Source organism: Podarcis erhardii (genome assembly GCF_964252035.2).
Source record: "Podarcis erhardii genome assembly, chromosome: 3".
NCBI classification, from domain to species: domain Eukaryota; kingdom Metazoa; phylum Chordata; class Lepidosauria; order Squamata; family Lacertidae; genus Podarcis; species Podarcis erhardii.
Window position 1 is genome coordinate 106,811,516 of NC_138507.1, and position 27,384 is coordinate 106,838,899.

General features: G+C 43.6%; 1 protein-coding gene and 2 long non-coding RNA genes across 17 annotated transcripts in view; 1 reads left to right on the forward strand and 2 right to left on the reverse strand.

Annotated features, from left to right (window-relative positions):
- Positions 1-27,384, forward strand: part of LOC309338052 — a 286,413-nt gene that overhangs the window by 239,182 nt on the left and 19,847 nt on the right. For all 8 annotated transcript variants that reach the window (XR_014154631.1, XR_014154632.1, XR_014154633.1 and 5 more), the window contains one exon: positions 19,174-19,285. This is a non-coding gene — a long non-coding RNA (uncharacterized lncRNA). The remainder of the gene's footprint in view (positions 1-19,173; positions 19,286-27,384) is intronic.
- On the reverse strand, positions 5,583-7,109 carry LOC309338896. The gene is made up of 2 exons (XR_014155098.1): positions 6,430-7,109; positions 5,583-5,758 (listed from the first exon to the last, which is right to left on the reverse strand). It is a non-coding gene; the product is annotated as an uncharacterized lncRNA (long non-coding RNA).
- Positions 20,546-27,384, reverse strand: part of BCL2L11 (BCL2 like 11) — a gene marked incomplete at its 3' end in the record, with an annotated part of 92,494 nt that continues 85,655 nt past the window's right edge. For all 8 annotated transcript variants that reach the window (XM_081855046.1, XM_081855039.1, XM_081855040.1 and 5 more), the window contains one exon: positions 20,546-26,507. In XM_081855046.1, the coding sequence (XP_081711172.1) occupies positions 26,368-26,507 (140 nt within the window). The remainder of the gene's footprint in view (positions 26,508-27,384) is intronic.

The following is a 27,384-nucleotide window of genomic DNA, read 5'->3' on the forward strand; positions in this document are numbered from 1 at the left end:
CAGCTGGGGCAATCTCTATTGGCCTCCAATTTTGGCTCTGGCGTGGGTAGACTGTGTCGTTCCTGAGCAGTTGGCTGCAGCCAGCATTAAAACAAAAAAACAATCCCGGCCTTTGTGAGGTGATTGTGCTTCAGTCCTTTCAAGAGGGGTATGGAACTCCCCCAGATTTCTTCAAAAATATCTGCCTGAACCCTGTGGGAGTGTGAGACCACAGCCATGGTTCTGAGGGCCAAACTGGACGTATTGGTGTCAGCAGGCTCCTTTGTTTAAACCAAAGTATTCCCCAATATAAAGCAGAAGGGTTGGTGCCCAGTTTCCAGAGTAAAAGGGACACACAATTGAAGAGAACTGAACCTTCCTCTTCCCCTGAGCATTTTTCTCTCTCTGCCTCGCTTTGGTTTCAGAGCTCAGCTGAGGAGAAAACTGTACCTGAGGAGCAAACTGTGGGTGGGGGAGAGGATTTAGCATCCCCACCCACATGTCCCTTTCGACTTCAAAAACAACAGCAGCCCAGGCCCACTTTCTAGACAACCAATGCAATGCAGACCCAGGTTTAAACAAACAGCCCTGCTGACTTCACACCTTAGGTTTGCCTAGCAAATCAAGGAAAAGGTTCAGCAAGACCCCCCTTGATGTGCTCTGCACACACAACATTTAAGAAAGCAACACACGCCATAAAAGATGTTCAGAAATCTGGCACACACATGCCATCTTGGCTATGGGGACTTGCTGCCTGTCTTGCAGGCCTTCAAGACAGAGCCCTGACTGACTCCAGCTACAAAAGCTGAGACTGCTGAACTAACTCTTGGGTTGGGAATTGTTTAGGGAGGGTTCTTCCTGCTATGGATATTAAGTGTTGTATTTTTATTTTTAGATCTTGCTCTGATTTAATGCGGAAATTGTTCGATTTGGTTGAGGTGTTTTATTTGTTGTTTATGACTATTTTTGTTATGTTTGTAATTGTGTGTGGGAGTTTTTTTCATGTTGTAAGAGGCCTTCAGCAAGAGTTTAACAATGAAAAGGGGGCATACAATTAAAATGAGTGTGTTTACATCCAAAATCATACTGTCCCTGCAAAGACACAATTCACACCTTTGTGAAGTGATTTTGTTTCACTTGTTTTGAGAGGGGCATTTTCCTCTCATATGGTCCTAAGTAACCTTATGAATGCACTTAGCGGTGAGGAGTTAAGGGCCATGAACCATGAAGTCCCTGGCTTGAATTTCGCCTGAGGCATGAATTTATCTTTATAATTGTATGATTATATTGTTGTTGCCACCCACCATGGGACCTTAGGGTAAAGCATGGGTAAGAAATCTTATTTTATAAACATGAAGTCTCTGCATGGCCTGAGGCAATCCATTTTCTCTCAGCCTCTGCCCACTCCATCTGCAACACAGGGATGATAATACCAGCCTACCTTATAAGGTTGTAAAAATTTCTGAGATAATGTATCTGAAGCACTCCAAACACCCTAAATAAGTGTGATCAGCAAGTCGGGCTTCGGCATAGCTCCTTTTTTTTATTGTGTCAAATTATGAAGGGAAAGGGGGCGTAATTAAATCTACATGAACATCTCCGATAACCTAATCTTAGCCACATTGGGTCCCGCAGAGCCTTATAAAAACAATGGTTAAGAAAGTCACCATAAAAAGCAAAGGGACTGTGTATATTTTTAATATCCTATTCTAATAACTGCAGGAAGATTTTCTTCCTTGTCTCATACAATAATGTTGAATTGGGGATCTATTTTTACATATCGGTTTATTTTCACACTTCTCCAGTGATTTTCCAGAAAAGAAGTGAAACTGTTGAGGGGGAAATCAAACACAATGAGGTCTGAGGCACTCGGACGTAGACACAATGGGGCAGACAGAAATGTGACACAGGTCATATACGAGCTGCTGTTTAACTCACAGCTGTTTATATGAGCACTCTTGGGAGTTACCGAGCAGAAAACGGGAGTGGTTTTCTTTTGTTTTTGAGGTGAAAATGAAACTTTGTCTTGTTTTGCTCCTATTTGTTTACGTGCAGATAGGTTTTTAAAAGCGGGCCCATGACTTCAGCCTTGCTGATGGAAAGGCAAACTTATTCCTGATCTGTTTAGTCATATCTTTTACATTAAAAGGTAATGTTAAGCAGAAGCAGAAGTGATAAGCAATGCAGGTTTACTAAGTGGAATGTCCTCCAAATGAATGGGTGTGAAGCAGCTGTGAGGGCTGTTGACCTGGTGGACCAAATTCATTATTGACTTCAAACTTTCTATGCCATTTAAATATGGCAATCTTTGCTCCTTGAGACTTCATGAGGTGGGGATTTTTTGATTTCTACTCCTGCAAATAGATCCGAAATGTGAGTAGGGATTGATGTAATGGAAATCACTGACATAAAAGCAACACTTCCCCTCACCCCAAGGCAGGGGGAAAACAATTTTTCCCTCAGCAGTTCCAGGGGTGAGTGGGAATCAGGGGGACGCTCTTCCACTCTGAGGAGAAAGGTTGCTCGTTCCACCAATGCATTCTGTTTCCTTCCTCTCCGTCTCACCAAGCTGATGCTACAATTCCCTCCCATATCAGCAACATGGTAGAAGGAGGGCAGAACAGACCCACAGACTTGCCAAGCTGTCAGATGTTGTTATAGATTTATTTGCATCCTGGCACTGTGGAAACGTCCAAAAAAAAAAAAAAAAAAGTACAAAAGCTCTGCCCTCAAGGGGCCTGTCTACAGCAGACCCACTGAAGTTAATGCACATGACTAAACGTGGTTCCATTAATTTCAATGAGTTTCCTCTGAGTATAAGTTAGTTGGATGCAATTTACTGCAGGGGTCAGCAAACTTTTTCAGCAGGGGCCGGTCCACTGTCCCTCAGACCTTGTGGGGGGCCGGACTATATATTTTTTTGGGGGGGGGGGATCAACAAATTCCTGTGTGAAATGCATTTTAAATAAAAGCACACATTCTACTTATGTAAAAACACATTGATTCCTGGACTGTCTGCGGGCCAGATTTAGAAAGCTACCCATGATCTACTTGCCTACCCATGATCTACTGATTTGGAGACACTTGCCCACTTGGAACTGATCATATAGAATTGAAAGACTGTTAATAGTGTAGTTGCAGCTCCTTGGCCTCAGAACTCCCCTCACATTGTTAAAACGGGGACCATTGGCCATATCTTTTGTCCTGGGTCACATCCACACCATCTTTTACTTCCCCCAAAGATGCTTGAGATGTATAATTTGTTAAGGGTGCTGAGAATAGTAGTGCTGTGAGGAGTCTCCTAAGAACCCTGAGCACTTCTTTAACAAACTACAATTCCCAAGAGTCTTTGGGGGAAGCCATGGCTGTGGTATAAGAGTGCTTTAAATGCAGAGAGTGGGTGCAACCTGCTTTCTCATCCAGCAACGGATAGCCACATGGGCAGGGCTTCTTTTTGGGCCGGAACTCACCGGAACTCAGTTCCAGCACCGTTCATGGTGAGTTCCGGAACCTCTTTTCCAAGAAAAATAGCACTGCTTGTGGGTACCTGTGCAGCAGCCCCCAGCCCCAGGAGCTGCATGAGTGATGCAGGCCAACAGTAAGACGTCCATATTTTAGAACTGGTAAGAGTTGGTTTATTAACTTAGTAGTTTTAAATGTGGACCTTAGCCAGGCTTGCTCCTTCTGTTAACAAACAAAGAATAAATTTTAAACCTCTTGTTTAAATTTAGTCCTTTAATGAGAACAAAAGCATGCGCAGCATAAGCCTACCTCTCCCCTAATGACCTTCCTTGATGAAGTGCCTGGGATTGCCTGCAGCGAGACTCATTCAGACATGAGGGAGTGAGTCATCAATACAGGAGCCTGTCTCAGCGGAGCGGGCAGTGGGGAGAGGCACATAACTTTCGGGGGGGGGGGGAGAGAAGAGAGAGATTTCTTGTTTCCTTCTTTATTTCTCTGCTGCCTGCACATAGTTTCCTTTTCCTCCTCTTTCCATTATTATTACAGTCATACCTCGTGTTGCGTTTGCTTCATGTTGAGCGTTTTCAGGTTGTGTCCCACGGCGACCCGGAAGTACCGGAAAGGGTTACTTCCGGGTTCCGCCGCTCGCGCATGCGCAGACGCTCAAAATGACGTCATGCGCAGAAGCGGCAAATCGCGACCCGCAGATGCGGGTTGCGTTCTGCTCATGTTGCAAACGGGGCTCTGGAACTTTGTAGCTAAGTGGGGGGATTTGAACCTGCAACTTGCCATTTCCGCTGGCTCAGCAAACTCTTACATAATAAAAATGGCAGAATAGATTAGAACTATGCCATTCTAACATGTAATATTAGAGAGATGTAGTATGAATTGTGAAATTTACAGTGCCAAATTATAAAAACGATATCTGGGGTGGGGTGGGGGGTGGGACATCCGGCTGGTGGAGAAGCAAAATTGACTATCTTAATAGCAGCAAAATACATGCTCTTGACATTATAGAAAATAGTGACAGAGGCATCGCACCAACAAACAGGGGTGCCAACTTCAATAAAATATTGTGGGGGCCCAGGTAAGCCCTGCCTCACATAACTGATCACATGATGCAGTGCACACACACCCTTTGGATGGGAATGCCCATCAACTTTGGGGCCCCCTCAAATATTTTATTGTGGGGTCCAAAGCCCCCACGGCCCCTAGGAGTTGGCTCCTATGCCAGCAAAAGTTGCACACACTGGTGTTATGAGGTATATGGACTGATTGCACAATGGCCTCATGTGCAAAACAGGTTTTACTTTCATGAGGTAATGATCAAAGGTATCCTAAGATTAGACACTGAGGTCAGAGATAGGAGAAGTTTCCTCTAGTTGAAAAATGTGTAATACTTCCTGAGAAGCAAAAGTCACCCTATTACATGGTGCTGAACTATAATATAGTCCCTATTAAACTAACATACATAATTTGCTGCTCAGAGCTGTGCTGAGGCACATAGGCACTGCTGAATTCAAGTGGCAATCCCTTCTTTCTTGATCCATCTAAAAGCTAACTACAGAAATGTTGTTCCTCCTCCCCACTGCCATGCCCTCAATTTCATAACTTTTTTTTATGAGCACAAACTTCCATGACTACATGCAGGAGAAAAGGTCAAGAGGATAAGAGGAACCTGCAGCAGAAAGCTCACAAGTACTCATTTGTGCTGGTGATTTTATGGGGTGTGGGGGAGACAATGTGTTCAGAAGAAAAGAACAACAGCTGAGTGTCTTGTGGTACCTTCAAACTTAACAAATTTAATATGGCCTAAGCTATCATGAACCAGAATCCACTTAATATGGCTAAAATGTTGTCCTCAGTTGACAGGTGTGTGTGTGTTTGTGTGTGTGTGTAGAAAGAGAGAGAAAAATGTAAACAGTGAGGTTAGATGAAAATGAAACACAAAAAAGACAATATGACAATTAATTTTCAGCTTAAGTATGCAAAGTTAGCACAGTAACCAAGCATAACAACTGCAGTTGATGACAAGACACTCCAGTGGTGCTAAATTAATTAACATCTGCAGTGGCGTAGGAATCCCTTATCCTGATTCAAGCCAGAGGTGGCAGAATTGAATTATTTTTTGGGGGGGGGAGGTAAGTTGTAATGAAGCTGTTTCTCATTAGAGTCTCCTTTTCAAGTTCCTTTGTTTGAGAATGACCATTTTCAGCTCAGAAGCAGAGTGTCCTGAGAGTGTGAACGGTTCTCCCAGTGGTTTCTGATGTCAGATTTGTGTCCATTATTGTCTTGCATGGAGAGTGAACTGTTTGTCCTGTGTAGAATGCATAAAGGCAAGATAAAGATAAAGGTGGTATACAAATTACCATAAATAAATTAAAAATTAAAAAGATGAGCATGAACGATCCTTTTACACTGTGGCTAACATTATTAGGTCCTTTAATAGTGTTGCCTGTTTAGACATGGCAAATGGGTCTGTTGTGAGGTCTGTTCTCTATGTCTGTGTCTCTGTTGTTTGCTTTGTCAATGGTGTTCAGAAGGTGTCATTAGCGTAGGAAGGCAGAGGCAGGGGGCACACCAGGCGTCACTGGGGTTGTAGGGCACCAGAGTCACTGTCCCTCCCGGGTGCCAGGCTTGGGCAATCTCCAAAAAAAAGCTCAACAAATTTGGGTGATCTTCCAAAAAGAAAAAAGCAATCCTATCTACATGTACTACAGAGCAGTTTCCATTGAACTCAGTAGGTCTTACTTCTGAATAGACATAGATTGGATTCTGCAGCTAAGCAGAAAAACCACATTGATAGAATGTCTTGATTTTAAGATTGGCTCAAGAGACTTCTTTCTTTCTTTCTTTCTTTCTTTCTTTCTTTCTTTCTTTCTTTCTTTCTTTCTTTCTTCCATCACATGTTGTGCACAATACTTTCAACTATTTCTACTCCTACTTCCCCCATTATCAGAGTTGTATGGGTCTTTACTAGACCCAAACCTGCAAGATTGGTGGGAGCATCCTTTCTTGAAATGCTACTCAGAGTCCAGCTGTACAGATACATCCTCTGAAAAACTTCTCATAATTCTTCCCTCAGATATCAGAGAGAGAGCCAGGTATTGACTGAGTGGAGGTGGGGAAGCTTTGTGAAAACACCAGGAGGAAAAAAGCAGGCCCAATGAAGTCATACTCACAGCAATGTGAGCTCCTCCCCCCCCTTACATCCTAAAATGACTGGGAAATCCCATTGTTAGGAAAAGAAGGCAGCAGCAGGATGACCACTTCCTCCCAAGAGAGAGTCTTCTTCCTTCTGCCAGTCATGACAAGCAAGAAGAAGAATCTGAGTAGAAAACTCAAAGGCACCCAAGGTCATTTCACAAACAAGCAGAGCAAGAAGGAGAAATGACTAATTCATCGATAGTGGGCCAAGCCAAACAGAAGAACAGGAGGAAAAGCTTATGTTAAAGTGGATCTACAAGGCTCAACTAACACCAAAGAAAACCAGCCCCGAGGTGAAAATCTAAGCTCCGTGAATATGGAAGGGCGTGTCAGGATGTACTCCCATTCCTGACTCAAACAGAGGCTTTCAGGTAAGAACAAAACATCAAGAGCAGGAGGAAATCCTGAAATGACTGGAACATTGCAAAGGAGGCAGGTGTCCGCGAGTAGGTTCCCAAGGAACATATACTATATCATGGATTATTATATGGATTGCAGCTTCTTCCTGCCAAAGACAGCATCCAAAAACACCTGGGACCCCACCTGACCATGCCTAATGAAAGTATGGATACTTGGCGGCTCCCCACAGAGCGTGGGAAGAAATAGGAATATGAGAAACTACCTCGTAGTCAGGCCATTGGTCAACCAAGCTTGTCTACGTTGATTGACAGTGGCTGTCCAGGGTTTCAGGCAGCGGTCTCTCCCAGCCCTATAGGGAAAAGCTAAGGAAAAGCCATGTGCTGCAGGGGGTTTGACTAGATGACCCTTGTGGTCCTTTCCACCTCTACAATTCTATGATTCTATAAGTTTTGAACCTAGGGGGTTTTTTGCATTCAAAGCATGGGCCTTGCTACCACTGAGGCACAGCCCTTTTCCCAGGCACTCCCAACAACTCACAATATTAGTGATGGCTGCAGTGAGCCACTTCACCAGGGCTGAGAGTTAGGAGCTTCCTTCTCTAGAGAACACTAGCAGAAGGAGACAAAAATATAGTTTACATGCTGAAATGGATTGATACTGTGAATATCATACTCAAGGGCCCTCGTGATTTTGCGTGTGCACACGATCTGTTCCTGGAGGTGTTTAGGCTCTGGGGGAAAAGAAGACAAGGAGAGTCTTCTTGCAATCCATGAAAGACTGGATCCACCTTCGAGGTTAATGATGAGTCTGGGAATGAAGTCTAACCTTGCCCTTATGAAACTCACTGAGATTCTTAGACATGGAAAGCACATTCCGCTCCGAGACATGCCTGGCTGAGATCAGGGCTACAAGCAGAGAATTTGAATGGACTTCATGGGAATTTGATCTAAAGATTCAAAAGTAGCATTAGCAAAAAGACTGGAGAACAAAATTCAGGTTCCAGATAGAAAACCAGTAGACCGTGAGAAGTTGAAAATAATTTAACTCTCACCAGGAACTATATTAAATGCAGGTTATCAGAGATGCCTTTCCTCCTCTTGCAGGAGAGGGTGGACTTTCTCATGTCAGCCTGGGGCTTGTGGGTGTTAGCCACAAGACCCTGATTCATATCTTCCAGGACCCCTGCTTGGTGCATGAACACTCAATAGTTTCTTTGTTTCCGGGCAGAGTGGAAAAGCACCCCCCCCCCAAAAAAAGTACAGAAGTGCTGCAGACAATAATTTGCAGACACCCAACTGTCTCAGCTTCACAATGTTGATAGGGGGTGAGGGGAAAGTGAGGTTACGTCCTCCAGGCAGGGCTGGCTCAAAACATTTGGCACCTGAGGCAGACCCCCCCCCCCATGGTGCCTTCCTCCCTGCCAGGGAAGATCTACATCAGGAACAAGAGGGAGTGGGAAAAGATCAACACTGAGATCTGCTGCCCCAGTGGACCCTGCCGCCTGAGGAAGTCATCTTGCCTTGTTTCGTGGGTGTGCCAGACCTGTCTCTGGGTCAACTTAAATTCTAAACAGAAAAATAAGCACATTGGGCATCTATTCTGTGCCATATGCATGTCTCTGGTCCAGAACGGAGAAGCTACATGGAGACCACAATCATCATATGGTACCCAGTCTAGTGGGCTTTAGAGAATGCTTTAGATTTGCCACAACTCTTGGTTTATTAATTTGGTGGTTTTAAATGTGGATCCTAGTTGCTCCCGCTGTTAACAAACACAGAATAAATGCTAATTCTCTTTGTTCAGCCCTTTCATAAGAAGAAAAACAAGTGCAACTTAAGTTAAGGCTACCTCTCCCCTTAATGACCTTCCTTGATGAAGTGTCAGAGATTGCCTGCAGCAAGACTCATTTAGACATGAGGGAGTGAGTCATCGCAGGGGCCTATGTCCGTGGAGGGGGTGCAGACTTCTAAAACAGGTTTCTCTCTCTCTCTCTCCTCTACTATCTGCTTCAGGGTTTTTCCTTCCCGTTTCTGCTATTCGCTCCCTCTGCTCCAGCTGCACATAAACCAGAACTGCTAGTAGTTTATTTACTATAAAGCAGTGAGCCTTTAGAACAGAAAATAAAACATATTAAATTACATTTTACATTCAGTAATGATTGATAAGCATGAAAAGAAAGTGGGGGGGGGAGAAAGGGGGTTGATAAAAAAAGAGCAGGGCAGATACAGTTGGCTCCATTTCCGCCCACAAAACAGCAAACTGGCCCATTTTAAAAGTTTCAGATTCATCCCTGTAATTTAACATAGGTGTTAACTTATATAGCCATGGAGTGTACCATTCCGGCCCAACAGAAAATATCAGATCCACCCTGACACATTTTGCATTAAAATGCACCATTGGAAATCAAATAGCAGTGGAAGAGGAAAAGATTTAGCACAGTTCCATGCATGTTCATTCCCACTGAGTTAAATGGGGCTCACTCACCAATAACCATGCATAAAATTGCAGCTTGTCTCCTCAACGCTCAGGTTGTATGTTGCCGTGAGAACTTGTGTTATGAGGCGACAGACAAACGCTAATAATGATAAGGATAACAGCGACAACTTTGGCTTCTTAATTGCTGGTAAATACCTTTAATAACTTGAAGGGGGAGGGGGAAGGTTTTCTGTGGACTCTTAAAGGCAGGTTTGTTTTTCTTTTTACGTAGCTCTTTTCAGCCAGCTTGGAGATGGAACCTGGCGCCTCCATCCAGCTGCTCGCAGCAACTGCCCACAACTCTCAGGGGAGGCCTCCCCCACATGTTGCACATTATAGAGCTAGACAGGACATCAATGACTAGTAAACACTGTGTTTCCTCCACCCCCCCACTCCTGCACATCTTCTCAAGATAGCTCAGCATTTACCCGAATAATTGAGATGGGAGAGAATTTCGTTCAGCATGCATTTTGAAGTCAACTAACCTAATTTGCAGTCTCTGGACCTACGTGTCAATCAGAATGCTGTTAACAATCGGATCATGCCCTTTTCCAAATTTTGCGATGCTGTTTCGGTTCAAAAATTTCTAGAGAAATGCATACAAGAAGGTCATATTTTATAGGCAGGTGAACAGAAAAGCATACAAAAGGCATAACAAAAATACTTTTCTTAGGGGAGCGTGTGCAAAAGTGGATACATTTCTATTCAAATTTTTCATTTTGAAAAATCTCAGTGGTAGAACATCTGTTTTGCAGGCAGGTTCAACCTCTGGCATCTTCAGGTAGGACTGAGATCTTACCTGCCAGAAACCCTGAAGAGCTGCTCACTGTCAGTGTAGTAGAGCTATCAGTGTTCCTCAAACTTGGGTCCCCAAGTGCTGTTGGACTACAACTCCCATCATCCATGACCACTTGTCCTGCTAGCTAGAGATGATGGGAGTTGTAGTGTAAAAACAGCTGGGGACCCAAGTTTGAGAAACACTGATAGTTCAACCAGTAGTCCAACATGGCAACTTCCTATGTTCCTAAGAACGTGAACACATTTTGTTTCACGTCCTTAAAAGCTTGCTTACAGTTGGGAATGAGAATTAAAGAGATGAGCCAAAGGCTACTTGGAAAAGGTGGGTTTTGAGGAGGGGTTTGAAATGCATATTTGAAATGAAACTTTCCAGCATCCATCAGAGGAGCGTGCCAGTCCCCAGACTCCTTGCACATACTGTTTGTTCTCTGCACAAGCTGTGGAGTGGTGAGCTCTCTGTAAAACAAGAGTATTTCCCTTTGACAGCTGTTGGAGACTGTGTGTCCTTTTCATGTTGCTCCTATCAGCCACCACAGAGCTACAGACGATCCAGTGTTCTCTTGGCCCCTGGGCTATGCTTTGACTTGATCCCTGAGCTGAGCAGGAAAGGCTGAGTCAGGGGCCTCGCCCCAGAGCATTGCAGGAGCTTCTGTAATTCACGCAGTACTGGAAATCAAACAGCTTCACTTGACTCCTTCCTTGTTCCTGTGCGGGAGAGGAGACTAACATTGTGGTGGCTTGCAGTAGTTGACAACAATTATTCCATATGCTCTCTCTGCTCAGGATCTTATGAGGTTGGGGGTGGATGTGAGATCATTGCCACAGTCCTCCCATTTCTATCCGCTCGCTTGTATTTATCTGAAAAACAATTACCTGCTTTTCAGTTCAGAAGAGTTTTAAATGTGGAGAACTTTTTTTAAAACAAGACTAATAACAACTGAGTCAGCAGTTTTTCTCTACCGGCAGGGGAAAAAATAAATCACAAGTAAAGTCCCACAAGGCTCAAAATCCAACGCTTGCCTAAATAAAAGCAATACATCTGTAGGGGCCACGCTGTAGAATTTGGTGACTCTCTGATAGCAGCAGGTTCCATAGACTCAGGACCATAATGGAAAATGCACCATTAGTCATTACAGACTGCCGGATTTCTGATGGAGTTGGCATCTGCAATAAACTGGACCTCAAATACTTGGAGAGAGGTTCGTATGTGAGCAAGCGCTCCCTTGGGTACCTCCTCAGACCAAGTCTATAAAGGGCTTTGAAGAAAATGACATATGCCTTGAATTTTGCCCAGAAACAAATTAGTAACTGGTGGAGGTCTTGTAATAGTAGAGGCATGTGCACTCGGCAGCTAATGCTTGCTAGGAACATAGGAAGCTGCCTTAAACCAAGTCAGGCCCTTGGTTCATCAAGCTCAGTATTGCCAACACGGAATGGCAACAGCTCTCCAGGGTTTCAGGCAGGGAGATGCCTGGGACCAAGCCTGGGACCTTCTGCATGCAAGACAAACTGAACTTTCATTAAGGTGGTTACTTATGCATCAGCGAAAAAGAGGACATAGATGTGCAGGCATTTTGCATTTGCTGTTTCATTGGTATAGTTGCAAATTTAAACAAACGATTTCTGCAATTTAAATAGGGATGCAGTGCATTTCAGCGTTGTGTGTAATATCATGACCGGCTGATCTGTGTACCGAACGGTTCAGTTGATGGGCAGCTTCAAGTCCCTTGTTCCCCCTTCTTATGGTTCTTGATCTTCATGGCTCTTTATCCTTAAACTGGACTTGAACCGGACAGTCCTCAAATAGATGATTCCTTCAAACCGAGGACAGTCCTCTGTAATGGCCAAGTCACCCAGAAGGGCAGCTACACATATTTTATTAATCATGAGGGCATCAGCCAAGGGGGCATGCACAGCCATGAAAAGAGCCTTTATTTTCAGGAAGAGATACCAGGACACATGCCTCCCTCTGAGAATCCAGAAAGAGGCCCGGATCCGGAAACTGCAAAGCATGAGGGGGAAATGTTCAAATGAGGCAATTCCATGGCTTCCCCTGTCTCATGACTGCTAACCAGCCCAGCTCCATTTTTGCCTGGGTTAAGTTTCACGTGAGTCACTGTCACCTAGTGCTTTGAGTATGTCTGTACGATTCATGTTTCCAAGTGAATTTTATCCCCCTTAAGTAATGCATTATACTTTTAGGTGTACTCTTGAAAGTGAAATTTTACTGGTTTTTTTTAAAAATGCAACTCTTATTTTCAGCAATGTCAATTTAAGAAGTGTTATGTGGGCACCTAACCCGCCCTGCCGCCTCCCCCCGCAAATCCTAGTGTAGGAAGAATCCCTTCAGCCCCACTTCAGCTTATCACCCGATTTGTTCTCCACTTCCATAGGTCATAATGGTAAACTGGGGTTTCAGAGAGGACACCCTTATCTGTGCCGTTGCATCTGGAGCAAGGAGGATTTCTTGCCTGTGTAAACACGAGTCGCTGCTGCCATTTCCTGAGCACCTGTGAGGGCTCTGGTCACAGAGCGTCTTCTTTGCCCTGCTCCACAGCTGTTGCCACTACCTGCTGCAGTGCTGGGTCATGAAATCGCTCTTGACAGGGCTTAATGGAATACAAATGCTGTTATAACAACTGTCAAAAGCTTTTTTAAAAATAGTTGGGCCTAAGCGAGGAGCAGGTCGCATATTACACTGCACCTCTGCTGAAGTGTTTTATGATTAGGTACACGATACTCTGTAAGAAACCATGGCACTTTATGAGGCAGAGCCTTCCTCCATAACTCAAGCATGGGGCGAATCTTTTGAAGGATGGGGGTGGCGGTGAGGGCAAGCTAACTCACCCTTGGTACGATTCCTGTTGTGTGCTCCATTAAGAAAGAAAGAAAGAAAGAAAGAAAGAAAGAAAGAAAGGGAAGTATTCAACCAGGGTGTAGTCATTTGCTACCCAGGTTGAATTCAGACAGCTCTTTATTCCCTCCTCCTGATGTCTCATTACCTGATAATTCCCACATTTTCTGTGATTCTTCGCATAGCCTAAACTTCTGGAAATCTAGGGGACTGTAGTAGAAATTTAGCGCTCATTTCTGTGTTAATTGCTTCCAGGAAAGAAAAAAAATCTGCCTGCAATTTCATTAACTTGGAAAATCGTGGGCATTTTGCGCTGTAACTTTTCTGCTATTTAATGCATTTTGTGACACAATTTGGGTCTTTCCTGCCGTTTTCATGGGTGACTCACAGGGGAACAGTCATATATCGACCAAAAAGCCATGATTCCATAATCCAGCAGGTCATGCAGTGCATAAGAAACATTAGAAACCAGAGGGGAAGCTCTAGCATTATAATCAGGAGAACTAACACAATAATCCTCACATCCCAATGCATTCTTAGAGTAGCAAGTAGACGACCTCTTCCTTTGTACATCCAACTCAGAGTTAATCAGAGGTAAATACATTAATATAGGCAGTGTCCAAAAACTGATTGAGGGGTTGTGGGTGCAGTGGATTAGCAAGGCCTAAAAGGCCGAAGCCTGCTCCTCATCATGAGATTGGGGTCTACCTCTCTACAGCCTGTACCTCATTCACTTCCAATAAATAGTTCAAAAATAACAATGGTAATAGGAAGACAGTCTCATCTAGTCTGAGAGGTGTGTTCCTGGTTATGGCACCATCAGTGCACCACAGAAAGTTTTAAGGGCCTCAGAGTTTCCTGAACCTCTCCTGGAGCAGATCGGGACTTCCTTGCTAACCTTGCTTCTGTCACAAAGTCACTTGGGGATGGGGACAGTTTGCAAGACCCAAACTATATGCCTTTGTCCACTTGTGATGTTATGAGTAGCAGTCTGCTGAGGCCAATATGCCTTGTTGACTTAGATTTGATGTTTAATTTTTTAAAACAGACAAACAAACAAAATCTGAAAGCAGGTTTTGGCCCCATTCTGGAGAATGAAATGGGAGCCAGGAATATTACCCCACCCTGTGCTTAGACATGCATGTTGGGCCTGTCAAGAGACTGCCATGAGGTGCCTCCAGACCATCCATTTTTTGCAGGAGGCATTCAAGAACATCCTAGGAAATGTTTGGCTTGTGCCATTAAAGTGCTGCGTCTGTTGCCCTAGCGCGACTAATCGACTTTGAAAAAGAAACTCTGCAATTTGGAAAGTGACAGGAAAACCGCGTTGAAAAGTGTAGAATGAACAACTGATTAAGGGGGAAGACCTGGAAACACCCCAGAAGCAAATCGGGATGAATGGTTGATGATATACAGCCTCTGCAGAAACATATCAGAATAAATGCTCAATAGAGACCGGCTATAATCTAACCTGTGTTTAAGCTTTGTGCAAGCAAATCAGGGCAAATGCTTTTGATTTTTAAAAACACACAGCTCTTTTGCACTTAAAACACCTATAATGTGATGTCTTTTCCCCCTGCTCTGTCGCAGGTCAGGGGGCATTCATGCCTCACAGAGCTCCTCTGCTAGTAAACAAACCAGTGGGTCCTCCTCCTCTGCCTCCCTCCCCCTCCCAAGGCCATGCTTCCTTTCACACAAGGTCCTGGAATCGTGGCTGCCTGGCTGGTGATAATGGAGCAAGGGAGGCTGCTGCAGGCTCCTTGATGAAGGAACCCTGCCAGAGCCCAGACAGCCTGCTGATTCAGCAAAGTGCAGGCAGGCCGACTGAAACCCTATCTCCCTCTGTTTTCCCCACCAAAATGCAGCTGCTTGGAAGGGTGAGCCCTTTTTTTCTGCCTGTCTGCAGGCAGGAATTCTCCTTTCACAAACTGATGAGCAGTGTGACAATGAGGTGGGTTGCCCTCTGGCTTGTGGATTGGGGAGCGCTTTTGGGGGTACAAATTCAGTGTACCCCACCAAAAAAACCACCAACCAAACTTTTTTGACTACGCCTAACTTAGACCCGTCACTTAGAGACCGAGAAACTCAAGAATCGGACAAAAGCAATTGTAAACTGGAAAAAAGATTGAAGAGTCACATAAAAAAAAAAAATCACCACTCACATAGGCTCTGATATTTTGATGTTTATCACTGGCCATCGAATGGGAAGCTGTAATTCCACTTCGTAATAAAAGCAAGAGAGTATTTTGCAGGCTGGTGGCTTAGATCTGCGGTAGAATTCATTACTTTTTTTAGCTCTCATTACCCTTGGACTAGATAGGAACAAACCAAAACAGGTTAAGAGTAGCTGAAAAGAACTTGTTAAAAAAAAATGCTTGATGGGCCTCTGTTGAGGTCACCCTGTTAGTTTCAGATGAAGGCAGCGGTGCCTGTTTAATTTCCTATCTGCAGGCGAAAGGAGTCGCTTTGCTCCTGATTATGTAGATAAATGAAGATAAAGATCTGGCTCAGGACAGCTTGACATGCTAAGTCTCCCCCCCCCCCCGGCCCCTGTCAAGAAAGCACTTCCATGTAATAAAGTCCTGAAGGACCAGGGACCCAAGTACTTGAGAGAATGAATTCCGCTGTACCCACCAACCCTGGCTGGAGAAGAAAGGAGGCAGCAATCTCTGTCTTGTCCTGGTTGCATAGTTGTTTCTATTCCGCTCCTGGGTTTGTTGCAATCAGTGTCGCTTTGCTCCTGATTATGTAGATAAATGAAGATAAAGATCTGGCTCAGGACAGCTTGACATGCTAAGTCTCCCCCCCCCCCCGGCCCCTGTCAAGAAAGCACTTCCATGTAATAAAGTCCTGAAGGACCAGGGACCCAAGTACTTGAGAGAATGAATTCCGCTGTACCCACCAACCCTGGCTGGAGAAGAAAGGAGGCAGCAATCTCTGTCTTGTCCTGGTTGCATAGTTGTTTCTATTCCGCTCCTGGGTTTGTTGCAATCAGTGTTGTTTCTGTTCTGCTACAGATTGACTCCTGCTAAAACTTGTTATCTACCACGACGAAAACCTACATGATGGATTATGTAATAATTTGGGTTAATTATTTTCAGTGCATTTAAATGGAAGGCAAGTGACAAAAACAAAGTGGTAAATAATGTAACTATTTGCATAACGTTTACAGATATATATACAGTGGTGCCCCGCAAGACGAATGCCTCGCAAGACGGAAAACCCGCTAGACGAAAGGGTTTTCCGTTTTTGAGGCGCTTCGCAAAACGAATTTCCCTATGGGCTTGCTTTGCAAGACGAAAATGTCTTGCGAGTTCCTGCGTTTTTTTCCCCTTCCCCCCCTTTTTCTAAGCCGCTAAGCCGCTTATCAGCTGATCCTCTAAACCGATAAGCCACTAAAAGCCGCTAATAGCGCTAAGCCGCTAAGCCGTCAATGGGCTTGCTTCACAAGATGAAAAACCACTAGACGAAGAGACTCGCGGAACGGATTAATTTCGTCTTGCGAGGCACCACTGTATCTAAATAAAATAATAATAATAGTGAATATCACTCATAATCACTTGGGTGAGTTCTGCTTCTGCTGCAGTGTATGTTTTGTGAACCGGCCTCTGATCTATTCTTGGAAAGGCAGTCTAAAACTGCAGTGCAGTACAGAAGCACAGGAATAAAGAGAGCAGAAGCCACACATACCATATTTTTCGCTCTATAAGACACACCTTTTCCCTCCTAAAAAGTAAGGGGAAATGTGTGTGCGTCTTATGGAGCGAATGCAGGCTGTGCAGCTATCCCAGAAGCCAGAACAGCAAGAGGGATCTCTGCACAGCAATCTCTCTTGCTGTTCTGGCTTCTGGGATTCAGAATGTTTTTTTTCTTGTTTTCCTCCTCCAAAAACTAGGTGCGTCTTATGGTCTGGTGCGTCTTATAGAGCGAAAAATACGGCGGATGTCCCTGCCCCATGCAGATTGTCTGCATGTGCATGTTTAGTGCTGGGAAATAACGAGCTTGCACCCAGAGCAAGAGAGTCTGTCTGCCCAACAGGGTGTGACTGTGTGGGACTGAGCATGTGAACTGCAAACAGGTCGCTGAGTTCTTTGTGACTAAGCAGGGTCCTCTGGAAGCAGCTCACACTCTTGTCTAGGAATGGAATGGTGCTTCCTAGACTAAAAACCACACACACGACTCACTCACTCGCTATGCTAAGTTTGAGTAAGAGCATACCCTGGGGGACCTTGCATGGATACAGAAGGCTGGGGCATGTCTTCACACTTTTATGAGCAGGGCTACATTTTGCTTGCTTCACAGTTGATGGCAATGAGGGGGTTTTGTGCAGGGCTGGCGTTGTGCTCAACTGTCCAACCTCCCACCGATTCTCCACTATAACAGGAACATAGGAGCAGCCTGGCTGCTGAATCAGGCCAAAGGCCCATCTAAGTCCAACATCCTGTTCTCACAGTGGCCAGCCGGATGCCTACGGGAAGCCCACAAATGAGACCCAAGTGCAACAACAAACCTTCCATTTGCAGATCCCAGCACTTGGCATTCAGAGGCATATTACCTCTGACAGTGCAGCTAGGACATTCAGAGTAATCCCTCCCACTCCACCAGTTTATTCCCAAGCTCAGGGTTCATCCACCTCTGCTTCATATCTCTAGGTACAGTTCCGGGCTTTCCAGATCTGTGTCTGAGGGCTTTTTTCTTTAACCCCTCCACTTTTCCTGTGAAAACCCAGTTTGCTGCTGAATTGCAGCAGACCACCCGAACTGAGGTTTGCTGTGGTTCAGTGATGAAGTTTGGATTTTCCTGGAGAAAGTGGTAAGGCAAAAGAATGCCATTGGACACGGACTGGGAAAGTGTGGACCTGTGCCTAGAAATCATGGAGCAAAAGGTTAAGTGTGGATAAGCCCTCAGAGCTGCCCAAGAGGAACATCAGGAGCAAACAGGCTAGCAGGGAGAGGCTGTGGGGGGAAATTCAACAGGCAGGAGAAGGGTCATGTTAATATGTGTCCCACCACATTACAAGTCACAGGACGAGAACTCTGTGTTAGCTTTGTATGGCGTAGTCAGCATTGGGTGAAGGGCAAGCTGGGCCGTATTAATAAGGCAGAAAGCGCTTGGTGAAACTCTTTCAGGGGTTGGTACCACCAGAAGCAAAATTTGAGCCCAAGCTGAAAAGTTGTTTTTACCTGAGACTAAGGTGGTTGGACACAGGTGGCGCTGTGGGTTAAACCACAGAGCCTAGGACTTGCCGATCAGAAGGTTGGCGATTCGAATCCCCGCAACGGGGTGAGCTCCTGTTGTTTGGTCCCTGCTCCTGCCAACCTAACATTTGAAAGCTCGTCAAAGTGCAAGTAGATAAATAGGTACCGCTCTGGCGGGAAGGTAAACGGCGTTTCCAGGTGCTGCTCTGGTTCGCCAGAAGCGGTTTAGTTGTGCTGGCCACATGACCCGCAAGCTGTACGCTGGCTCCCTCAGCCAATAAAGCAAGATGAGCACTGCAACCCCAGAGTCAGCCACAACTGGACCTAATGGTCAGGGGTCCCTTTACCTTTACCTTTTTAAGGTGGTTGAGTCATGGCTGGTGACCACAGCCAACAACTCTTGGGTCGTTGTTTCGGGATGTGTCTCTCTATGTAACTTATAGGGACAATTCCACTCACCTCTGGGTATGGAGAGCGATAGAAAGCCTTGTGTTTACATCAGCGATAATTTCCAGACGAAACTGATGTTGCTTGAGGGCCTCTCATTATCCAGAGGCTGCTCTACTCATTTGTGCTTTGCTAATTAAGCCCTCAAACATGTAAGCAGTCAGGAGTTGAAGCCAATCAAGGAGCTTGCTTGCTTGGCATCACTAATTGTCTATGCAAGTCAGAAGCATTCATTTTAAGTCACATGCAACAGTCCAGTTCTGTGTACCCAGCCTTGACAGCACCATCAGTTTGCTCAGTTTAGGCACAGCAGGGAGGAAAATGAGAGGTTTTTGGACTCTGTAGACCTGGCTGTGGTCATTGCGTAGCAAACCTATTCCATGTCTCTTACAGGCTGCAGCAGCATTCTGAAAGACTTCCACCAGACAGCTAATTTCCTCATCTTTGGACTCAGTGAGCTGGATTATTCTGCACCCACTAGGCCTTCAGTTCTTATGCAGAGGAGGTAATAAGTTGCTACTAATCCATTTACGGAAATGTGGTCTACTTTTGGAATACGAATCATTGGTGCTTACTTGCAAGGAAGCATGTGCAGGGCTGTATCCTCCAAGAATTTGTCTTAATGCTTTTTCCTAATGCCATCCAAGCTAGTAACGGTCACATCTTGTGTGAGTTACTTCTTAATTATGCACTGCATGGAATAATATTTCCTTAAGTTTTGTCCTGAACCCACTGCTAATCAAACAAGGCATCATATTATAAAGCAGGGTAGGGAACCTCTGGGGCCTGGTGAGCTAGATATTTAATACCTCCCATTTGGTCGGTCAGCATTGACAGGTAGACAGCTCACCTGTCAATCAGCTGACAGTATAATGCCACCAGGTGACTGACAGGCAGGTCATCCCACTCATCTAAGTTGACCCACAGGGATCAATGGGGGGCAGAATACTGCCATACCTGACAGGAGGTGAATGCATTTCAGGGGGCGGGAAGTGGTTGGATTGGCCAAATAGGGAGGTCTGGGGGATCAAGTTGGCATAAGGGCTGCAGTTTCTCTACCACGTTATAAAAGGAAGAAAAATCTCTCCACCCTATTCATCTTATAATCCTTGACCATATCCCATTTTACAAAGCAATCCTATTGGCAGGGCGGATATTCCAAGGTAGTTTTACTGCAACATCCAAAACCTTGCTCGTTTGCTGCAGCAGAGCAGGCTGCAGAGAGAGGCAGCTTTTTCCTCCTTTTAGGCATGGCGGCTCCAGGGGCTCATGTCCTTTTAGGCCTGAACTGTGGGAATGGCAGAATGAAGGGCACTGAATTCTGCAGATCTAAGGCTACCCTGTGACACTCCTCCAACCCACTACCACCTCTGCTGGAAGACCACCATTAGCACATCTGGACCCCTGAAGCTTTCCACAAGTGTAGCAAGAAGTACCACTGTCAGCTGGTCTCCCTCCCTGTGGGAACAGATCAGCATTTTTACCATCTCCAACAGTCTCTCAGCAGCCCTTTGAATGGTTTTCCTTTTGCTTAGTTCTATACCTCGTTTCTGTAATTAAGTGCTAGTTGAATTAGACAACTCCATTTCTTGAACAATCCATTATAAGGATTCTTCTGATTATGCACATTAAGGGAAGTGTACATAAGGGAAGTCTGCACAAATAATATTGTGTCCCAGTCCAATTCATCGCCTTTGTTTCATTTATAACACTGTAAGAACAAGCAAACTTAGGAAAGAAACTGAAATAAAAAACGTACGCAATGAATAGTTGAAAGTTTTATTCATATAAAATTCATTAAGAACATAAAAGATTGTATCTTAAAAAAAGATCTGCGGTTATTTACAGCAGTATTGCACAAGTAAAGTGGCAATTACCCTGTCAAAATTTCATCAGTGCAAAACACAAGTAAGCCAGGGAAACTGCAATAAAAATGCTACATAAAAATGCTGGGTTCTAAGAAACATGTTAGTGATTAATCAGTACAAGATCAGTGCTACATTGATGTTTGTACCTGATGTTATGGTGCTGTCATACAGTAACTAGTGGTCTATAAACCAGGGTGCAAAATGTCTCTCTTCCACTAAAAATTTAGTAGTTCTTGAATAAACTGCAGGTACTTCTTATTTATGAGGTAACAAGTCATATCCTGTGCTACGTAAACTGAGGCTAAGGGACAAGTTCTTAACGGCCCTTAAATGTACGCACAATTGTAGGAAGAAACAGGAAGCACCAAGATTGTGAACTGGCACCTAATGAATTTGCAACAAAAATCTACTTTTGAGAGGGGATGCTGTGAGTAGGTGTCCCGAGTAAGCTCCCTGGACATTTTTAAAAGACTGACCAGTTCAGAGCACTGCATGTTGCTTTATCAAAACCAATATGTAATCTGCCTTCGGTCCTCAGAAAGTTATTTGGAACTAACTCCTTTTAAAAGCCACAAATGCAGTGCTGGATGTGGCCCTTGAACATGTAAAAGCCCTTCCCAATCAAACTGATCCCTGCCTTCACTTCATATTTCAATTATTTTAACAAGACAGAGAAAGATGGGCAAGAGACACGGTACAGAAAATCAAGGGGTTTAAACAACATTTAAAATAGCATCAACTATCCCAAACTAGTAGACAGTGCTCTAAACTGATCAATCACTATTTCCATATACACTAAGTACAATTCAAAGGGGGGGGGGAGACTTTACAAGAACTTAAATAAGCAGAAAATAAATATACAACATTTCTACAAGTTACAGCATTATGGAACAGTAGAGTGCATTAATTACAAAGAAAAGGGGAATCTACAGTATTTAACAAAGTCAATTCTACAAAAAAAATGTTTAGAGAAATCAATCCGTTTTACTTCAGCTGCTGTACAAAAAATCTTACATGACATAGTAAGAAGAGAGGGAACATTGCACAGAGGCGACATTTGGCTCAGATGAGGACTGCACTAATCTAATAAATACTCAAATATTTACAATCATTCAAAAGGGGGGAAAGCATGGAGACACTAAGAAGAAATTTGAATATGGTTTCTCCACAACCAAAGAAAATTCTTCATAAAATGTTTTGGCAGGATTATATATAGTTATAGATATATAAATGGGATTTCTAGAAAAAGTTTTTTTTAACCCACAAGTCTAATGTGGACACTGTGGGGATGTCAAGGCACAAAACCTGCACTGAACTGTGACAAACTAAAACGGGCCTTGCTTGATTCAGCATTTTAAGATATAATGTCCGGCAGAGATTTCTTGGAAAAACAAAGAGAGCTTGGGTTTGGGCCACACAGTGCCAATATCTTGCCATTTACTGATTTATGTTATAATTCACAGAATTTTTTTTTTTATTAAAAAAAACCACATTTCTTCGGCTTACAATTAAGTTTGCCTGAAGCCATGGCAGCAAGCTAATTGCACTCCCATGCTAGCAGTTAACACATATGAATGTGTACACATCTCAAGGCACTGGGCCAGCCGAGCCTTATAAGAAAAGGGGGAGGGAAGGTTATAGGGGTCTGAAGAGAGTGCACTGCGACTTTCAGGACCCCCCTTCCCAAAGCAGCTCCTTATTCCCTTAGCTCCCTCCCTCCACAAAAAAGCCACTCTTAATAGGTTACCGTTTCCTAAAGAATACTCTCTGTAACCATGTCAATGAAGAGCAGGGGAATCTTCCCACTTCAGGCGCTTGCCTGGAGCTCCCTGGATCCCAACCACTGAAAGCATGACTGCAGGGAGGATTTTGTGTTAGAAAGGCATTAAAACTAGAGTGCTCCAAATGCAGAAGCACTAAACAGAAAACACTTTGGTGAGTTCTTGAGAACTAATTCTGGTGGCAGAAACGATTTTAGAAGGAATCACGATGGGTCAGTGATGACAACTAATATGAGTCAGTTGGATCCCAAGAGACAGCTTTCTAATTATTCCCGGTGAAAAACACAGGTTTCCCATCGTATGCTGAAAGATTACTGGCAAACTGCCGGTTTAAAAGCTGTGTTATCAACATTGCTAAACCTGGAAATGAAATCCTTGGTTTCCCTGGTTTTTTGGATGTCACAAAAAAATCTCTATCACACAGTATCAGTTTGAATGGTCTAAGACTAACACCCGCTTCTTTGCCTTTTTCAATCAACCAGCTTTATGTGGGTACCATGCAATTAATTATACAGGCAAAATTACCATTAGTGATGTTGCAATTTCTGCTTGATGTTAAAACAAACTGGGGAGAAAACCCACAACACTGTTCACCAAAGCTAGTAAAATTAAGAAACTAACGCTGCTACAAAGCTACCATGGCCTTGCCCTTGTTAGCACATTATCGCCGTTGGAGCTTACAGATGAACAGCCCAACCGAATAAGGGCTATACAGATAAGGAGACAAGACTTCTTCTGCACATGATTCCCTGGCTGGATCTGGAATAGCAAAAGCACAAGAGGATGAAGTGGTTTGGACTCTGTCCCTGGATGCAAGACTTAGGGATGTTTCCAACAGTGAACTGGCAACAGTCAGATCATGGCTGTCAGTTTGGACAGAATCTTAGCACACCCTTTCCTCGTCTCTTGTTTTCAAAGGGGTGTTTGGCACTGTCAATATCAATCTTACTAACCATCTATTGTACAGACATATGCACCAGGTGATGTGTGCGAGCAGCTTATTGTTGCTTGCGCCTCTCTCTAGCTTGGGACCCCAAAGCTTATTTCGATCAACTGGATTTATCCTATAATCTACTGCAGAGACATTCAGGACAGGGGATGCGTCTGCAGGCACTGGCATAGGAGCTGAAGTTGACAAAACTCTCCAGCACATAATAGCACTTAGGATGGATTTGATATAGCCCCAAAAAGACTGCAAGTTTTTTAAAAAAGAGGTTACAACATTTTCAGTGGCACTGGTGAAACCAGAAATTGGTGACGTAGCATTTGGAAGCGAGTTACAAACAGGAATCAGTTGACCCATTGTATTATGCAAAGTATCTGCACCATTTTATGTAACTGATCAATGGCCAAATAAAATTATGTGGAATAAGGGGCACTTGCAACCAGAACTTTTAAGCAACTATGCAGTTCCAGGAAGCTCATTTTGCAGTTGCCTCCCAAAGCAAAGTAAAAACTCAGTCCAAATCCACATATGAACCAGTTTACCATAACATGGTACAGCACAGGTTAAACCGCTTTGATTTTATAGGAGGAAAATGAAATGAACAATGTCCCCAAACTGAAGCAATTTATGTTGCAATCCTTTAATCTACGCACGTAGGAATAAGCCTCATTGAACTCACGTGGAACTTACTTCTGAGATATGGGGATTGCATCAGGAAGCATGATGAAGGATATTACAGAAGCAAAAGGTTTCTTTTTTTAAAAAAAGGAAGTCGGGATCTGTGCCAATACTGTCTGCCATCTGGCTTAGTGGAATTTTACTTGTTTTTTTTTTTAATGGCACATTTTTATTTAAGTTTGGGATTGTGTGCATACTGTGGTTCTTTACCAATTTGGTATAGGGTACAGAATTCAGTATCCTGAGAATTTCAGCTCTTTTTAAAAGCAATTTATTAATCTTTTCGACTGCAAATCTAAGTCTGAAAGACTCCTTACGAAATCTGATGTAATATCCGAATGCAAGGGACCACGGGGAGTCTTCAGGGCTCTGCCCAGCATTTCCCAAACATTTATTACATGGGACACAGTGTTTTCTAGGATTAAGATTGGGGGCTTTACCATACACCTATTTTCTCAGTCTGCTCCCACAATAATCGGCAGGCATCCTCCTTACAACTACAGAATGATGCAGTTAAGAGGGTCTTACTGCCACTTTACATTTCCCCTTCTTCTGCCTGTCAGGAGTCAGGTAGGGAAGGACTGTGTGCAGGAGACCCCAGGTTCAATCCCCAGTATCTACAGGTAAGGATGAGAAAGACTCCTTACACACTTGTCAGTCAGAATGACAATACTGAGCTAGATGGCTCAGTGGTATAAAGCAGCTTCCTATACTTTCTGGGATTCTCCTGTACCTGGCAGCCCATAGCGTACCCGAGTCAAAGAATCTAGCAAGTCCTTCCCACAGAAGACTCCCTCTTCCCATAAACTGACAGATAAATTGGGTAAAAGGGACAGAGGAGGGAATTAAAGATGCACAGGACTCTCTCCAGTCCAGGATAGTGACTTAAGTTTTCCAGACGCGTTTCAGTCCTTTGCTATGGCATACCACTGTGCCCTACCCTACAGTTTGGGAATTATCAATCCTTACCGCTCCCCTTTATGGCTTACAGAAACAACCTGCACAATTTAATATGTTGCACAATTCAGCTGTTTGCAGCAGGTTGCCCTTGATTCAGCTTTTTGTTTTTCTTATCACATTACAAGTAGCCCTGATTAAGGAACATCACAAAACAAAGTAGCTAACTCATATTAGATAAATGCAGCCAATCACCTACTGGCACCTTAGGAAAGGGAGGTGGAATAGGTGCCACTTGTTAAAAGGTCTTTTTTTCTGGAATAACATTTGTTCCTGCTCTATCTTTTGTTGGAGTTTTCACCCTCTGAATACTGTGCTGCTGTTGACCTCAAACCCAGGCAGCGAGTCAGTAGTCCTTTTACATTCCACATTATGGTTGCTCGGTCATCTCTCATATTATTTAAAAACAAAGGCAGCAATTAACAAAATCCAGAGTGCTTAAAAAAAACAAAAAAACCCCCAAAGACTGGATTTAAAAAAAACAAAGAGAAATATACCAAAGTGAGGATCAAAACAGTGCCTGAAATTATGCAGTAGGACCCTGTTGCTAACAACTCTGGGCAATATTGCACAGGCATAGGAACTGCTTTCACCCACATACAATGACTTATTGCTACATTCCCCCCCCCTCCCGCCCGCCTTCAGTATATGTCATAGAATACACACTTATCTATACAAATTATAAAGGAAGAAAATTGTAAAAGGCAACCTGGTGACATTATTTGGAACATTAAAACTTTCACAGTTTAATTTCAACTTCCAAAGCAAATTCAAGAGTTCTCCTTCTGGGCTGCAAGATACAACTGCTTCACCCAACAGAAGATTAAAAATGGTGCTTGAACAGCAGATGGGTGTATTTCCGCACCCCACCCCCACCCCAAACTTCTTCTGTGAATAATGTACAAGGATAGGTGAATTTAGGTAGCACAGAAATTACCAGTCTGTCTTCTCACTGCTTGGAAAGATTTTGAACAGGAAGCATGTAATATAAAAACTAAGACAGCTTTACAAAGTAGCTGGCTCAGACAATTCTGTTGCACGGTATAATAGCAACCCACAAGTTTCCAAATGAGAACAGGATTCAATGATTTTCTTGAAAGCTGCAATATAGCAAGGTTCTTTTCTTTCTTTTTTAAAGTACTTTCAACAAAACAAAGAATTCCTGTTTCTTAAAAAGGTGGTCCATTTCCAAAGATCCATTTAAAAAACTTGCTTTCCTCAAAAAAAAAAAACCACAAAGAGGTCCAAACCGCCTGATATGGAGTCCTTCTGCTCCTTTTCATTTGCTGGATGTATCCGAGGTCAAGAAAGGTCTGTTACCTGCACCCAGAGACCAAAGACATTGTGTTCAAGGTCACTATCGCTGGAAACGAGTAAACAATCCCAAGCTGCCTCTTGGCGCATTAGTCACTGCATTCTCCATATGAGGCGGACGATGTAATGCAACAGGCGCAAAATTATGATCTGGTGGTTTACTGCTTGGTAATCCAAGAAACCCTGCAAGAGGAAATGAGAGGTTCTTTTAATTCACGAAGCTTTCCTGTCTGGCAGTAATAATTACCGAATTTATATGCCAAGCACAGGAATTGCTATGCTAGCACAGTTAGGATAGGAAATTGCAAAAGCTATGCCAGGGCAAAGCATGACATGATGGCACTGTTATATGTTGGCATTGCAAGTCGTTCCGACAGGTGCTCAAGTGGCTAAGATTGATGTTCTGTACACAGTGAGATAATAAAACAACCAGTTAGCTTTTATTTGAGTTTTGGGTGTTTAGCATCACCTACTTGGCCACACTTCAACTTGTGCATTGTAATCAAAAGAACTATCATGTTGTTTGAAAAGGGAGATAACAGCATATGCGCATGTGATCACAAGTAGCCTACATGACATAAAAGTTTAATATTTATTGACCTAACAATGTTATTTATGTGAAAATTAGCCTCTGCTGATTAGATGGGGATAATAAGGGCAAGATGAGGAATCCTGTTCTTGTATTAATTGGTATGGATTTATTAAGATTTATGATGTCTTGACATGAATTTGGCTTTTACTTGTTTTATGTTTTGACACACAGTGTTTTGCTGTATTTACTTTTATTCTGATAGTCTGCCTTAATTGAGTTGGGGTCGGGGTTTTTTGGTGTTTTTTTACTGTTTGCTGTTCTGAGAAACTATCTGAAGTGGGATACAAGCAATTCTTTAAATGAAAATGCAAATACATGAGCAGAACTTACTGCTTTTTCTCACCTGTGAGCATGGAAACACCCCATGTTAGCACCTAGTTCAATATACTGTACACACATTGTGTGAACCAGTCACTACAGTAGTAAGCTCTTGAACAGCCTGAGCTATAAACCCCAAGATCACATTCC